At 42.9% G+C, this 17726-nt stretch overlaps 1 protein-coding gene across 1 annotated transcript in view; it reads right to left on the minus strand.

Moving 5' to 3' along the window:
• Nucleotides 1–17726, minus strand: part of DNER (delta/notch like EGF repeat containing) — a 371552-nt gene that overhangs the window by 189880 nt on the left and 163946 nt on the right. The window contains exon 4 of the mRNA XM_049888408.1: nt 15396–15562. Coding sequence (XP_049744365.1) covers nt 15396–15562 — 167 coding nt within the window. The remainder of the gene's footprint in view (nt 1–15395; nt 15563–17726) is intronic.

Consider the following 17726-nt stretch of genomic DNA (forward strand, 5'->3'; position numbering starts at 1 on the left):
CAAACTCACGTGGTCACTGACAAGTCTGGGAACCTCAAGGTCACATGAAAGAAGTTACCTGAATTTACAAGTGTTTGGTGAGATTTCTAATTTGAGATGCACTTGCTCCTTGAATTATGCATAACAACTTTACTTTTCAATGCATTCAAGCACAGCACTAAAAATAGAACTAACCAATGCACTGCACCGAGGTCCCAACGGTGCTCCATGATTTGAGAGAAAGAAAATGGGGGGGTGGGGGGAGGGTATGAAGGAGTTGGGCTATTTCAAGCTCACATTAGCATTCTCATCTTGTGAATAAGCATACTCTGGCCTCAGACCTCAAAATGCTCGGAGGTAGCCTTCTCACATCTTCTCCAATTTCTGGCACTTCAGAGAGGTCTCCCCCACTCAGCCCCTCTCCCATCTGGCTCAGAAATGCCTAGAATCAGCAGTGAGCCAGAATTACCCAGTTTCTTAAATACACTGTTAAACTAGGCACCACCCCAGACCCAATGAATCTCTGGGGTGGAGCCCAAGCCATGTGTGAGTTTAGCAAACCCCCCAGCCAGGTATGCAAACTGCTGTTTTAGGGGTGATTTCTTTTCTGCAAAGTTAAAATGCAAGTATTTCTGTAGGGAACTTAACACTTATCAACACCTTCCCTTCAATGGCTCCTCATGGCTACTGAGATCAAGACCAAAATCCTTAACTGAGCTCTGCAGCCCAGCAGGTCTGACCCAGCCCCCTTCTCCACCATCCTTCGCTTGCTCTCTGAGCTCCAGCCTCTGGGTCTTGCTACAGTTCCATGGACACTACGCACTACTCTCCAGCCACAGGGCCTCTGCACGTGAAGTGCCTGCCTTCTGCCCTGAAGGGTATCCCCACTGCCTAATTAGTATATCAGCTTAATCATCTTTCTATAAGGTAGTGATCCCTTACCCTGAGATTAGGTCAGATTTTGATGATCAAGCACCATCATAACACAGTGTACCTTTATTTGACAGGACTTCTGCACAGTTGTAATTTTCTACTTACATATGTAATTATTTCTTCAATACTTGTTACCCCCACTAAAACCTAAGATTCAAGAAAAAAAAGATTTTTGTCTGTTTTCTTTATAGCTCTATTGCCAGTGCCAAACAGGTGCCGAGCTCATAGTGGGCACTCAATAAATTCTGTTTAATAAATTGATGGACAGACGAATATGTTGTTACGTGCTATAGATTCGATTCCGACTCATAGCAACCCTATAGGACAGAGTAGAACTTCCCCATAGGGGCAAAAGACCTCTTTAAAGTGTTAAAAAGCAAAGATGTCACCTTGAGGACCACGGTGCACCCGACCCAAGCCATGGTGTTTTCAGTCGCCTCATATGCATGTGAAAGCTGGATAACGAATAAGGAAGGCCAAAGAAGAGTTGACACCTATTGAATTATGGTGCTGGTAAAGAACATTGAACATACCATGGACTGCCAGAAGAACGAACAAATCTGTCTTGGAAGAAGTGTAGAATGCCCCTTAGAAGCAAGGATGGTCGGACTTCATCTCACATACCTTGGACATGTTATCAGGAGGGACCAATCCCTGGAGAAGGACATCATGCTTGGTAAAGTAGAGGGCCAGCAAAAAAGAGGAAGACCATCAATGAGATGGACTGACACAGTGGCTATGACAATGGGCTCAAGCATAACAAACGATTGTTAGGATGGCACAGGACCAGGTCGTGTTTCATACAGTTGTACACAGGGTCGCTATGAGTTCGAAGCGACTAGACGGCACCTAACAACAACAACAACAAATCTTTATGGACACAGATAGCGAGGTCTTTTCTCCAGAGGAGTAGCTGGTGGGTTCAAAATGCAACCTTCCAGTCAGCGGCTGGGCACTTAGCCATTGTACCACCAAAAAACCAAACCAAACCCACTGCCGTGGAGTCGATTCTGGCAGTAACCCTTAAATATATGAATACATAAATACAGGAGCGCAAGTGAACTAGGTGTGATGACAGCAAATAAGAGGATGGAAGAGAGGCAGAGAGGCAGGGAGAGGCAAGGGGCACAGAAAGGGACAAGAACTTCGCTGACCCGCTCCAGCTAACTTCTTCAGGGGAGGCGGTAATCAATAACACCTTTGATCATAGAGCAAAGCAGCTTCAACCCCAGCCAAGAGATGCCTAGAACACAATGGCCCAAACCAGTTAGGTGGAATAACCCTGATAAACCCTGCTCCCAACCATGAACAATGGTACCAATCCTGTTTCAGGGGCTTACCAAGAAAGAACGAGCTACAGATTGTCCTTGCCCCCAGTCAGCTCTCTCTCGAAATTAATGTCTTTAATTCAATGTGACCGTCAGCTCGGTAAGCTGAAAACAGTTTCCCTTATCTGTCCAGAACAGATTTTTATTTATGCTTCCATCTTTACAGAAGTCCTGGGCCTGCTATCTGATCGTGGACTCTTTCTTCAGTAGTCCACGTAACAAATTAAAAATTCTATCCCTCTACTTTACAACCTTGGTCTGCCATTGTTTGAAGAGACTGCCCGCACTGCTGGAAAATCTAACAAGAATCAGAGCGTGTAGGGTAGAGGCCCCCACAAAAAAAAAAAAAAGACAAAAATGAAGCTTTGTTAACATCTCAAACAAAGAAAAATTATCAAACATATCAAGTGGGTCTCTTTCTTTTCTAGTTACCATTTCTAATGCTAACCGTGAGCTTGTTTTGATAAAGGCTCCTACTTGCTGCCACAGAAGCGAGACACAAGGTACCCCTGTGTGACATGCAAGATTTGGAATCAAGCTTATCTGTAAAAGCCAATCACACTTTAAAATTCTAAAGGAAGTGCTTTTTTAAATACAACTATCATTTTAACAAAAACTCGATTGCATAATTTGCTGTTTTGTATCACAAACATTAGTTACTCATACTTTACCCTCCACATATGTAATAACATAATAAGGAAGACTGAAGAAGAATTGACACCTTTGAATTGTTGTGTTGACGAAGAATATTGAATATAGCATGGACTGCTAAAAAAACAAACAAATCTGTCTTGGAAGAAGTACAACCAGAATGCTCCTTAGAAGCAAAGATGGCGAGACTACATCTCACATACTTTGGACATGCTGTCAGGAGGGATCAGTCCCTGGAGAAGGGCATCATGCTTGGTAAAGCAGAGGGTCAGACGAAAAGGGGAAGACTCTGAACGAGGTGGATCCACACAGTGGCTGCAACAATGGGCTCAAGCATAACAACGATTGTGAGGATGGCACAGGACCGGGCAGTGTTTCATTCTGTTGCGCACAGGTTGCTATGAGTCACAACTGACTTGATGGCACCTAACAACAACAACAACATATAATAGCATCATTTCCAACACTAAAAACTGCTTCTTTCAAAACCAAATGCCCTCTTACACATCCCTACCAACTTACACACTTACTCTCCCACGCTCCAAGCTATGCCCCTTTTGTAATATCTACCAGTGGGATCTCTTAAACCATATATGTGTGTATACATGTATGTGCACCTGTGTGTGTGATCTACATATGTATGTATCTACATACGGATGTGCATCTCTGTGTATACATACATGTGCATCTGTGTGTAGACGGATGTTATATGCATTTACCCATGTATCTGTGTACGAATGGTTAAGTGAATGTAGGCATGTACATCAATGTATTTCCATACTGTAGTCTATAAAATAAGATCAGACACATGAAATCTAAAACAATAAGCCAAAACCAAACATTTCATTGGGCTATGATTTTCTTGCAGAAGATCCATCTGATTCAATTTGGCTGTGACCCTTGTTGAGACTGGGTCCACGCCTGGACTTCCAGTGGCATGTGACAAGCACCCTCCACCTTTGCTTGCTGGCTTCTTGGTTGTTTTGCATAAGCAAGTTTGAGTTGGGTTTCCACACTTACAAACAAAACAATCCCTCTTTTATCACTTACCAGTAATTCAATATTATTTTAATTTCGTCGCTCACATCACAGGGAATCTTTCTTCACAATGTCCCCGTAACCCGTTGTCCTGCTTTCCACTGCCACTTTCACCACCCTGTTTCCTGACCCTTCATTTTGACTATCAAAAGCTACTCCACAATGCTCACAATATTATACCGCCACCACTGGCACACCCTCCCACGCATACATACCCTGGATCACCAGTGCCTCCACGGTACATAAAACCCCTGAGCACCATTTGCAATGGCCTTTACGCTCTGGCTCCACTATCCTATCTCTTTCCTAGTTTTTCGTGGCTTCCTTATTGAAATTCATTGCTCCCGCCAAACTGATCTATTACTTTGAAACTATGGCATGTGCATTTCAACTCCCATATCTTTGTTGGTGCCTTACCTCCATCCTTGAACGTCCTTCCTTCTCAGTTCAAAACTAGCCCAAAATATACCTCAAGCCTTAACTTTCCCCTTGGTGGTTACTCTTCCCACTGAATTCATGCTTTTGTTGTTGTTAGGAGCCACAGAGTCAGTTCCAACTCATAGCAACCCTATGTACAAAAGAATGAAACAGTGCCCAGTCCTGCGCCATCCTCACAATTATTGTGATGCTTGAGCCCATTGTTGCAGCCACTGTGTCACTCCATCTCGTTGAGGGTTTTCCTCTTTTTCGCTGACTCTCTACTTTACCAAGCATGATGTTCTTCTCCAGGGACTGGTCCCTGCTGATAACATGTCCAAAGTATGTGGATGAATTCTCACCACCCTTGCTTCTAAGGAGCATTACAGCTGTACTTCTTCCAAGACAGATTTGCTCATTCTTCTGGCAGCCCACGGTACATTCAATATTCTTCACCATCACCATAATTCACAGGCATCAATTCTTCTTCCGTCTTCCTTGTACTTTGTCCAGCTTTCGCATGCATAGGAGGCAAATGCAAACACCTTGGCTTGGGTTAAGTGCACTTCAGTCCTTAAAGTGATATCTTCGCCTTTTAACCCTTCAAAGGGCCCTTTTGCAACAGATTTGCTCAATGCAATGTGTCTTTGGATTTCTTGACTGCTGTTTCTATGAATTCATATAGCCTCTAAATTGACTGTACAATTTATCTAATATTTAATATACACTCCTTTACCTTCTCATTTACTTCTTTATGGGCAACATGAGCTAAAAATCATGAATATCTAACAAGAGCAACCGTTGCTCACTATATAAATATCTGCATTTGTCTCCTTGCTCAAGGTTAGAAGGGGAAGGACTCTTGCTTGTTGGGTCAGTTCCCAGGAAGTTCTTTGAAATGCAAAATCAAGGTAATGTGCAAGGTAGAGAGAAAAAAAATTAAAAAAAGAAAGAAAGCAGAAAGACCATATCAATGTATAAAATAAAGAGCTACCAGCACGGGCAAAAAAGAAAAAGGAAGAAGGGCCTCAAAAATTGGGTGTAGGGCTGAGACTTTGGTGACAAAGTTGAGAATGGGAGAAAGAATTTCAGAAGGCAGGTGCCGACCACATGGAGACTATTCAAAGAAGAGTGAGAAGAAGAGAAGATTAAGATTTTTTGCTGCATATTAGGAATGCATTTTTCCCACACCTATTCACATTCCCTCCAAAAGATGACTAAAGATTTAGTCTTTTAACTCAAGTTTTGACTATTGCACTCTTACTTTGGCTATGACTTTGTAACCACCACTGGGCCATGGGACAATAGATTTCTCTGGGTTACATAATGAGTGTGTCTTGCCTGTCTGGAAGCTAAAATCTCCCAATGTCAGGGGTCAGGAGCTTGTATGTCTTTGTTTCCTCAGTACTGAATCCAGTATCCTACAAATAGTAACTGGTTAATAAACTTTTGTTGATGATAAAGAAGCAAGGATATGGATAAACACATATATGATGTAGATACATTCTTTTAACATGGTAGTGTTCCGGAAAGAGCCCTGGTGGTGCAGTGGTTAAGCATGCAGCTGCTAACCAAAAGACTGGTAGTTCGAACCCACCAGCCACCCTGCAGGAGAAAGTCTGTGTCCATAAAGATTACAGCCTTGGAAACCCTGTGGGGCAGTTCTACTCTGTCCTATAGGGTTGCTAGGAGTCTGAATGGACTAAACAGAAGTAGGTAATGTCTTCTGTTTGTCTGTTTGTTTTTTTAGTGTTTCATCTGTTACTTTTGATGTGGCCAGACAGTATTCTGCAGTGTATTTGCTGAAGGAGGTTTTCCATTTGTCTACCAAGCAAATATAACTTTTGTAGGTCAAACCCACAATTACAGCATTAAAACAGGACAGCCATGAGTGCACTGCTTGTTAAGGATACGTGTGAATTCCAGAAATATCACGACATTCAAAACCAAAATGTCAGAGAGAGCATTAGCAATGAGGGAGCAAGGCAGTCTTTTAGAAATGCAGTTCTAATCGCTTACATTCCTCAACAAAAACCAGACAGCTTTTTCCTGCTGGCGTGCCCTACTTCAGCCCACTTACTGCTCCTGTGAGTCGCATACCCTAGACCTTTACAAAAACAATTATAACTACCATGGTTCTGCATCAAAATTGAATGACCATCTTCAAAGCCTCCTGGTAGATTGCCAAAATATTTGTCTTTTCTTGAATACCCTTTGTCCCCATTTTCATGGAATAATTCTGACCTCGTACAAAGTCTACGACCAAAGATAAAAGAAACTCCCATATCTACCTTCAAGATATTGTCGTAGGACAGCCAAAGAAGCTCATACAAGGTGATGGAAATGGAATCAAAGATCAGTCCTCTGGCATCTGAATGTTCTCTGTATAACATTAAACAGGAGAAATGTCACTAGAATTTGACAGTGTGGTGAAGACTATGAGAGCCAACCACCAAACACTTGCCTTCGAGTCAACTCCAACTCTTGGCGACTCTATCTATGTATGTCAGAGTAGGACTGCACCACAGAGTCCATAAGGAAATGCCTCAAAATGTATGTAAATGCTGGTTTTCAGTGGAAGGCTGGGGATTACAGGAAAGTAACTTTCAGATCTTCTTATCTTTTATGAGAAAACCATAGGCCCAGGGGTTAGCCCCGTGAGTCAGCCAGTCTCTCTCTCTCTCTCTTGCTTGCCCCTCTCTCCCCATTTTCTCCTTTAAAAAACAGAAAGAGAAGAGACAATGTGGAAGAGCAGAAACCTGACCGTAAACAAAGCAATTCATGAAACAACTTTCCCAGTTGAAATTTGCACCGCCAAAGGCTAAGAAAGCTGGGTGGTAAACTGGAAAAACCCTGAGAAGATTTGTCCCTACATCAAAAGAATTAGGGAATGTTTTAAAGAAATATTTCATTCAAATTCTGTGCATAAGATTTGGATTAAAACACACATGTATCACTTTAGTGATAAAGGCTTTCTGGAATTATCAAGAAAGTCTTTAAAACATAAAAAATAATTTCCCTTATTATTTAATGTTTTCCAAATACCTCTATAAGTAAAATGTACTATCTTTTTACTTTAAATCGTTTACATTTAAGTCAAGGCCTAAGTGACAAGGAGACAGAATGAGGCAGAATGGGGAGGGAAAGAGAGAATTTAGGATTATAAAGCTTTACTTTGAATTTAAGGGGCCCTGGTGGTACAGCAGTTAGAGCACTCAGCTGCTAACCACAAGGCTGGTGGTTCAAACCCAAGAGCCACTTCATGGGAGAAAGATGTGGCAATTGGCTTCCAAAAAGATTTACAACCTTGGAAACCCTATGGGGCAGTTCACCTCTGTCCTACAGGGTGACTATGAGCTGGAATTGACTCAAGGACAATGGGTTATTTTGAGTTTGCTTCTTGAAGCCAGAGCAAACCCCTCTACGTAGGACCCGTACCCCATTGCCATCGAATCACCATGAGTCAGAATCGACTCAATGGAAACGGGGTACAGGTCCTAGGTAGAGGGGTTTGCTCTGGTCTCAAGAAGCCCACTCAAAGTACACCATTGTCCTTGAGTCAATTCCAACTCATAGTCACCCTACAGGACAGAGTAGAACTGCCCCCACAGAGTTTCCAAGGAGCGCCTGGTGGATTCTAACTGCTGACATTTTGGTTAGTAGCCATAGCTCTTAACCATTGTGCCACCAGGGTCTCCTCTCCCTAGGACATCAGGCCCAAATTATAGAATTACCTACAGCAGCTTTATTCTCTTGAATTCTAAAATTGCTATCTGAAAACTGCACCGTACTAACTTGCAACCATGCAGTTATATGTGGAATTGTGCTGGTTTTATCCTATCACAGGGTTAACCTTTATGCCTTGATAAGTTCCTAGAATTTGCACAAATTCTAATATGCAAAATGATCACTTAAGGAGCTCCTGCAGAGCGATCAGGTCTGTGGGTGGCCCAGACATCTGGCTTTCTAACAAGCTCTGTCCTTGATTCCAGGGACTGTCTTAGAGGGTGGGAGGCAGATATTATTCATCTTTGGTCACCTGCCCCAATCCCACCACAGCCTGGGCAACCAACATTTCCTGGGACCCAAAGAACCTTAAGGAGTCCCGGTGGCACAGTGCTTAAGCACTCAGCTGCTAACTGAAAGGTCAGCTGTTTGAACTCACCAGACACCCTGCAGGAGAAAGATATGGCAGTCTGTTTCCATAAAGATTTACAGCCTTGGAAACTGTATGGGGCAGATCTGCTCTGTCCTATAGGGTCACTATGAGTTAGGAATCAACTTGACGGCAACGGGTTTGGTTTTTGGTTTAATGAACATCAGGTGGGGGCAGTGGTGGTTGGTTCAGTGACAGAACTCACACCTTCCATGTGAGAGAATCAGGTTCAATTCCCAGCCAGTGCAACTCACGTGCAGCCACCACCCATCTGCCAGTGGAAGCTTGTGTGCTGCTCTGATGCCGAACAGGTTTCAGGGGAGCTTCTAGACAAAGAAGGAATAGGAGGGAAGGTCCGGTGATCTACTTCTGAAAATCAGCCAGTGAAAACCCTACGGATCACAACTGACCAACGTGCAACTGATCCTAACGATGGCTCAGAACCAGGCAGCATTGCCTTCTGTTGCACACGGGGTTACCTCGAGTTGCGGCCAACTCGACAGCAGCTAACGACAACAAAATGAACCTTAGACAGTCAGCTAGAGGGGACCAAAAGAGTCCATAATGGAATGCTTTGTTAGAAACTATTCTTAGTTTATCACCACGATCAATTAAAAAAACAAAAAAGTTGCTGGTAAGGCGATTCCAACTCCTAGCGACCCTATAGGACAGAGCAGAACTGCTCCATATGGTTCCCAAGGAGTGGCTGGTGGATTGGAACTGCCGACCATTTGGTTAGCAGCCGAGCTCTTAACCACTGTGCCACCAGGGCTCCAACCACAATCTATTAATTGATTGACTGACCATGATCAATAGATACTAACAAATAATTGATGATGATCATGGCAATATTTAGGAATAGAGAAGTAGGCTGTGAAGTTCAAGGCTAACCATTACTGCTACTAATAATCCTGATATTCATTACCAGTAAGAAAGAGTATCAATACGAATAATCCTGCTTGCTAACGATACTAAAACACACTTTCAATTTAAGTCAAACTTAAATTTCATAGAAATCTTCCAACTAGGCAAAGGTGAACTCTAAGACTTTGAACTAAATTACGCAGCTCAGGGCAGCTTTATATTTTCTCTGCTTTTGTTCTTTGCCAACTATTGCTTTTTATTTGAACATTTCCCAGGCTTTTATTCCTCTATGATAGGGAGTTCAATAGACCATATTTAAATGTGGTTCTCAGAGAACCACAAAAAGGTGAAATATATTTGCTTTTTTTTTGTTAAATCTTAAGTTTTCAGCAAAAGGAGATGTTAGTGATTCATTAGGAGGTAATCTTTCCAAACTTTCTTTAACACTTTTACCCCTGGCCCTCAGAGCAAGATATTGTAAAAGACAAAATATAGCATTCCCAAAAGAATGATGAAAAGTTTTTTTGGTTTTATATTTGATCTCAAAAATCCTTTTAATGTAATAAGGGGGGGGGGGGAAGAGGGGCGGTAAATGTCACATAGGTGGACTATGACAATCTAGAAAGAATTCTTAAGATTGACATTTTGCAGCTGGAAATTGTCTTCACATGCTGTCTTGGTCATCTAGTGCCACTATAACAAAAATACCACAAGTGGATGGCTTTAACAAAGAGACATTTATTCTCTCACAGTCTAGTAGGTTACAAATCCAAATTCAGGGTGTCAGCTCCAGGGAGAGTCTTTCTCTCTCTTTCGGCTCTAGAGGAAGGTCTTCGTCATCAGTCTTCCCTTGGTCTGGGAGCATCTCAGCGCAGGAACCTCAGGTCCAAAGGACACGCTCTGCTCCTGGTGCTACTTTCTTGGTGGTATGAGGTCCCCGTGTCTCTCTGCTCGTTTCTCTCTTTTGTATCTCAAAACGATTGGCTAAAGACACTACCTAATCTTGTATATCTCATCAATATAACTGCCACTAATCCATCTTATTTCATCATAACCCAGTAAACCATATAGTGATAGGATTTACAACACATAGGGAAATCACATAAAATGGTGGACAGTCACACAGTACTGGAACTCATGGCCCAGCTAAGCTGCCAGACATTTTTGGGCAACACAATTCAATCCATGATACCTGGCACGCATTGAGAATACAGGACAGTGTAGAACTGCCCCATAGGGTTTCCAAGGGGTGGCTGGTGGATCCAAACTGCCGACCTTTTGGTTAGCAGCCAAGCTCTTAACTCCTGAGCCACCAGGGTTCCTGTCACCTATTAGCAAAGTCTAATCAATCACGTAACCACCATGAGCACCGGCAGTGTGCAAGGACCTATGAATGGCCCCTCTCCAGAAACTTACAGTCTAATTAAATATATAAAACCAATATTTAAAGAAAAAAAAGGATGGAGAACATTTGGACGCTCACCTATGTGATGCTGGCTGTAAATGCAATTATCAGAGGGAAAAACCAAAAAGAAAACCCATTGCTGCAGAAGTCAATTCCCACTCATAGTGACCCTCTAAGGACAGAGTAGAGCTGTTTCATACGGTTGCCAAGGCAGTAATCTTTATGGAAGCAGACTGCCACATCTTTCTCCTGTGGTGGGTTCAAACTGTCAACCTTTTGGTTAGTAACCAAGTGCTTACCCATTGTACCACCAGGGCTCCTTCAGTGGGGGAAAAAAAAAAAGAACCCACTGCCGCTGAGTCAATTCCGACTTGCAGTGACCCTACAGGACACAGTAGATCTGCCCCATAGAGTTTCCAAGGAGCTCCTGGAGGATTTGAACTGCCAACCTTTTGGTTAGCAGCCATAGCACTTAACCTCTACGCCACCAGGATTTCCTCAGAGGGAAAAGTAAGGCTTAAATATAGTTGGCAAAGCAACTGACTTGCATGAGCATCATGGAAATAAAACTGGGACAATGAGTCTGCTCCTTGGAAATATGAATTACTGTGAGAATGAATCATCCCGAGAGCTAATGAACACTTCTGAGGCTTCTTCCCATGGAGCAATGTTAACAAATGTTAATTTAGTTATTTACCCCAAAACACTGCATAAGGCAAATAACATATGTGGAAGAGACACACTTGGGAAAATAGAAGAGGTAATTACGGAGAAGGCAGAAAAGCTGAAATTTGGTGGCAGCACAGGAGGAAAGTATGATATACCAAAGAATACAAGGGAATTACACACATTTTAAAAAGATATCCCAGGTCTTTCCTTCCATGAAACAATATAAACATTATTAAAGAAATAGACACCATCAGCCATCTGTCAGTTTGTCACACTGCAGTGGCTGGAAGCCATACCACTGGTAACAAATATCAGCAGAGTCACTCGCGGTGGAAGATTTCAGTGGAGCTTCCAGACTAAAGCAGACCGAGAAGAAAGCCTGGAGACAGACTTCCAAAAACCAGCTAATAGTGGATCACAACAGAATATCGTCTGATACAGTGCTGGAAGATGAGCCCCCTAGGTTGAAAGACACTTAAAATACACAGTGGCCCCAACAATGGATTCGGGTATACCCAGGATCATGAAGATGGCACAGGACCTGGCAATGTTTCGTCTTGTTGTCTATGGGGTCACTATGAGACAGAGCCAACTCCAGGGCAATTAACAGCAACGACAAAAAATAGCGACGAAAGAAAACTGTGAAAAATTAAATGTAGCATTACGAAAATAGGTCAGATACGTTACCTACAAAATAACAATAGGTCAACACATTATCAACACTTGGAATATGTAGAAAATTAGGCTTGTAGCAACAAGCTTTGAAAAAGAATATTGTGTTTAAAGCTGGTGACAGCTATCAAATTTTTCTCCCAAAGACAAAGAAGAACCCCTCTGCTGTATCAAATAGAAACTTTAAAATACATTTCGCCATCCGTTATTTTGTTTGTTTGTTTAGGGAGTCAATCGAGAGTGATGGAGAAGGTAGGAGACAGTCAATTCTGAAAGTGCCTCAAGTCTGTTTCAAAAAAGGATCAAACCCAAAACAAACCAGTTGCTGACTGGTCAGTTCCAACTTATGGTGGCCCCAAGGGTGTAGAGAACTGCAGTCTACGGGGTTTTCAAGGCTGTGATCTTTTGGAAGCAGATTGCCAGGGCTTTCTTTCATGGCACCTCTTGGTAGGTTTGAATTGTCAACCCCTGACAGTCAAAGGCTTAACCATCTGCACCGCCCAGGGACTCCCATAGCAATCAAATTCTGGAATTTTACTCTCCTACTGGCAAAGTGATTAAGCATTTGGCTGCTAACCAAAGGGTCAGCAGTTTGAATACATCAGCCGCTCCTTGGAAACCCTATGGTGCACTTCTAGTCTGTCTGTAGGGTCACTGTGAGTCAGAACCAACTCGCCAGCAATGGGTTTTTTTCAACGGGTATTGGCACAGTAGTTTTCTCCCACCTGCACTAGCATCAGTATGTTCACCTGTCAGATGAATGCTGTTTCACTCTTCAAAACAGCCTCTCGTTCTCTGCTACAACATATTCATGTCTAGAGAGCCCAGAATTATAAGAGTGAATTATTTTAAGAAGCTGCTTCTTAAAAAATAAAACAAAAACAATGTTAAACACGTGTGAACGGAGTAAGCGTAAGGCTTCCGCAATGATTACAGAGATAAATCTTGTTTCCTTTAGATGAAAAGATCCGGTAAAATAAGAAGTAGCTGGCAGTGTGTAGGTGTACCCAACTGATCACTGTCACGAAGCTGACCTTCTTCCTCAGAAGGACCTTGTGATAAGACTGTCTGCTACCTTTAAAGAGAAGAGCACTAAACGATTGGGATCTCAGTTACAAAGCCACAGAAAACACTTAAAAAGCTCTGCTTAGCAAATTTTAAAAGATATGAGATCAAATTTTCAAAATAGAAAAAAAAAATGGTTTCTAGAAATAAAGGGTCTTACTGAAAACCATTACCTTCTTGTTGTAACCCAAAGTATAATATTTGAGAAAGAATTCCTTAATTTAGTTATTAATATTTCAAATAAAATTTCTTTAAAAATTATTTCTCTAAGGAATGATGCATGTCAACCAAAGATTTTTTTTTTTAATGAAATTTCTATTTTAGCAAAATGAGCTCTAATTGTGTTGGAGTTCACAAAATTCCTTGTATCTGAAAAGAATAAAAATGACACTGAAAAATCCTTCCCTATTAAGCCCCTCCAGGCCAGTCTTAAGGTTACAGTTATGTTACAGCCAAAAGTAGTTTCAAATGTAAGCTAATATTTCAAATGGATATCTTCTGGACACATTAATAACATTTTAAAGAGTAGCGATACCTCACGCATCTTCTTACAATATTAGTGCCATGTCGTAGAAGGGTAAATTAATCCACTAAAGAGAACAACTTAAAAGATCAATAGAAAATAAAATTGAAGCTATCAAAATCTACAAATTGTTTCCTTTTAGACAAATTGTCGCAACCAATATGGAAGTAAATGATAGTTACTTGGAAGGTATTAGAGAATCAAGTATCGACTTGACTCTGTTGACAGTAAGCCATCACACAATTTCAGACTGATATCTAGAAGGCGAACACCAGCCTGAAGTTAAATGCCCACCGCTGTTACTACAGTCATGTCTGTTCTCAAGGTGAATGGACTTCTCTCTAACCAGTAAAATTCCTAGTTGGATTTCCAGCAACTGAAAATGTACCTTCTCATTGGATGAGGGTCAGTCAAATATCAAGTCCAGTGTAAATTACATTTTCTGTTACCAGTTTATCTTCATTTTGATGTTTGTATCAAACATATATCTGTCATATTTTCCATTTAATTTAGCAAAATATTTAGTGTACCTCAAAAAAAAAAAGTGCTAACATATGCAATTTGTACTTTCACATTCTTTGTCTCATTTAAGATTGAGAGAAGGTGCTGCCACTCCCCATTCCCATCCTCTGGGTGGGGGCTGTTGGAACATAAGGTTAGACCAGAGAAGGTACTAAGAAAGGATGCAGGAGGGTGCTTGGGTACCTTGGCTTGGGATGGGTAGAGTCTAAATTTAAGCTGTGTCTTTGAGGTCAGATTGCCTACAAATGGAACAAGCTCCAATAAAGTAGCTGATGTTATCAGCATGTTAATGGTCTGGAGTTACTAGTCCCAACCCCAAAGGAGCTATATGCTGGAGTAAGGATGAGAGTAACTCACAAAAAAAAAAACTCACAGGATAGGCAGAATGCTACACCAGGGGAGAGGTGGCAGAATGAGGACCAACTGAAAAACTGCCCAGGTGGAGCCCTCGGAGGAGTGGGTGGCAGAGGCTGGGGGTGGAGAGCATGGGGGGAGGACCCTTTCTGAAGATCATTTCTACACCAGGGGCTGAGAAATTTAAAACAGTTCATTGAGCATGTGATAGTTCAGAGAAGGTTAAATCACATAGTCACGCTCAAGAAAGAATGAGAAGTTAGAGATGCCCCTCAGAGGAAGGACAGGAACAGGCAAGAGAGGCCCCCGAGAGGGTTGTAATCCTGTAAATTACTTCAGAGCTGGTGGCTCAGAAGAGATCAATTATTTCTGAGGTCTGTACCAGAGGCCCTCTTAATTGGGCCCAAGTCAAGTGGAAAGAAAGGTTTTTCTGAGACTCCAACATTCAGTGCCTCAAGTTGCCCACAATTCCTGGAGCAAGTAGACAAAAGAGTCAGAAAGGAAACTGAGATGCAGAACATTTAGGTGAGTTGCCTAAGGGCACACCCCTATTAAGCTTTGGCCAGGACCGGGACACAGTCTCTGGGTTCCAAGTCCAAGCTGTGTTCACTTTGAGCCACACTAGAAATACTACCTCAGAAACCAGTTTTGATTATAAGCAAAACCTTACCTAAAATAGAGGACATGATTCTGATGGCTAGGATGCAGACGATGTGGGCAAAACTTCCTGTCTACGGCCTCTACAAACTAAACCAAGGTTGAGTTGGATCAGACACAGGTGTTGAAAGCACTCTGTGAGTAAGAGATTCAGTAACTCACCGATGAAGTAATTGTGCCCCAAGGCAAGCATCTCCTCCAGAAGGACAAGGCCCCCAGGGGCCTGGAGGAGGGTCACGCTTCGTCCATCGATGAGGGAGCACTGCTGGAATCCATTGGCCGTGACCTTCCATAACAGAATCAGGGAAGCAGTGGCATCTTGCCGAATCCTGAAAACAGGAACGATGTAAACAGAAAGTCACTTTCAGAAAAAATTATCTTAGAACTGGCTCATTAAATTCGAAATAAAAATAAAGACGACGTGTACATCCCAAAAGGTACCGGGAAGTCGATGAAACAATCTTACAAAACAAGCTCTCGATTTAATTGTACACACTCATGGTGATCGTTTCCCTCATTTGTTAGAAATATCTATCGTCCAGGTATTCAAAATAAACCACAAAATTTTTAATAGGTCACTCACCTTTGGGTAATAATTTTAGTAAATAATTGTTTACCCATGCAATCCTTCCAGAGCCACATGATGTAAAGAATCCTGTGGAAGTTTATTATAGGCGTGTACTGTAGCTCAACAGGACCACCTGCATTAAGCTGCCGGTCAGCCCTGGACTCAGTTCACGCCCAGCCTCACATCTCCATTCTTACCATCCAGCACTGTGGCAACGACGAGCTACTGGCTCTTCCCCAAACAAGCTCTTTCCCAGCTCCCAGCTTTTGCGTTCTCCTCTACCTAATGCAATGAGTCGGAATCGATTCGACAGCTGTGGGTTTAGTTTTGGGTCTTGCTACCTAGTGCAAATGGTTAACCCATTTGGCTACTAACCAAAAGGTGCGCCCGAGGTGCTGCCAAAGAAAGGCCTGGAGATCTACTTCCAAAAAAGCAGCCTTTGAAAACCCTACAACAGAGCACAGTTCTGCTCTGGCATACATGGGCTAGCCACGAGCCTCAGCCCACTCGATGGCAACTGGTGTTCCTCTTCACCTGGAAAGCGTGTAACCCTTCGAGGCTTAGCCCACATATTGCCTCTTCTGGGAGATCGGCCCTGACCATCTCCCTGCTCCCTGGCTGTTACCACCCCTTCCCCTGTGCTCCCGGAGAACTGGGTCTCCCCCTGGGGTAGAAGGTGACCTTATACTGTCAGCATCTGCACAGAGCTGCCTTCCCATGGCAGAGTCTGGGCTTGCAGCAGGGCGCTCAGAAAGGTTTGGTAAACAAATTGAGTACGTGAATAAATGAAAGGCTAAGGAGCTAGTAACCCCCACATGTGAGTTCCGGGCACCCCGACGTCACCCGGCAACCCATCTCACTCAGCCTGGGTCAGACTGCCACTGAGTCCAGTTGGTCTGCCTAAGGGAGCCTTAGAGGACTCCAGCTTTGTTGGGAGAAAAAAAAACAAAAACATTTTAAAAGGATGAGATGAGAACTATTAGGAAAGGCTGACAAAGGGAAGGTAATGTGATCAAGACAAGAGAGGGTTGGGAAATAGTTTCATAGAAGTAAAAGGAAGCTAAAGATCCGCGTTTTCCCAAAACCAGCTGGACAGTGGGGGTGTCATCACTATGTCATGGAGCTCTGAAACGCTTAGGACAGGGGTCCCCCTGCTGGTGGAACACGGAGCTGCCTCAGACGGCACACTCCTCTCCCTAGGGGACTTTCTTCCTGAGCTTAAGGAATTCACTGCCCATCCAGAGTGGGTTCAAGGATGGGGGGCAGGGGTGCAGGGGCAATGTAACAAAGTCCCTCTTCCAAGCATCCTCAGGGCTCCACTGGTTAGAACACAAAGTATACAGTGCAAAATGCTGTCCTAGAGTATCCACTGTCCACTGCCTCGTACAGTGCCCATTGCCCCCCTTAAAGCAGAGCTGATGAAGTGAGCTGGTTACCTAGGGCCACAGGTTCCGCAATCTTCTAAAATCCCCTAAGACGGGACAGGAAACACCCATTTGCTGGGCTTGGAATGGCGGGGGCGGGGGCGGGTAGGGAGGAGAGACAGTTAATGGCCTCAGAGAAGGGTGGTCAGTGGAGTTTGGGACTCATCAGCTGTGGTCCCTGGGGCATGCCGCTGACCTCTCTGAGCCTCACTACAGTCCACCTGGTACACAGCAGGTGTCCCCCCAATGTCACCACCCTTCACCTCATCCCCACCGGTCATGATGGGCAATGTGTCATGTAAAAAGAACTTAAACTTCGAGCAAACATTGTCTTCTCTGTCTTTTCCGCTGCTTATTTTTGAAGAGAAAATTGGAACATTTGGAATTTAAATTGGGGGTACATTTTGCTTATGAATCTTAATTTAAAATCAATTCAATTATTTATTATTATTATTAAACTAAGTTAATTAAGATCTTAAGAGGACAAATAATTTTGGAAGC

This window comes from Elephas maximus, chromosome 6 (genome assembly GCF_024166365.1).
Source record: "Elephas maximus indicus isolate mEleMax1 chromosome 6, mEleMax1 primary haplotype, whole genome shotgun sequence".
NCBI lineage: Eukaryota > Metazoa > Chordata > Mammalia > Proboscidea > Elephantidae > Elephas > Elephas maximus.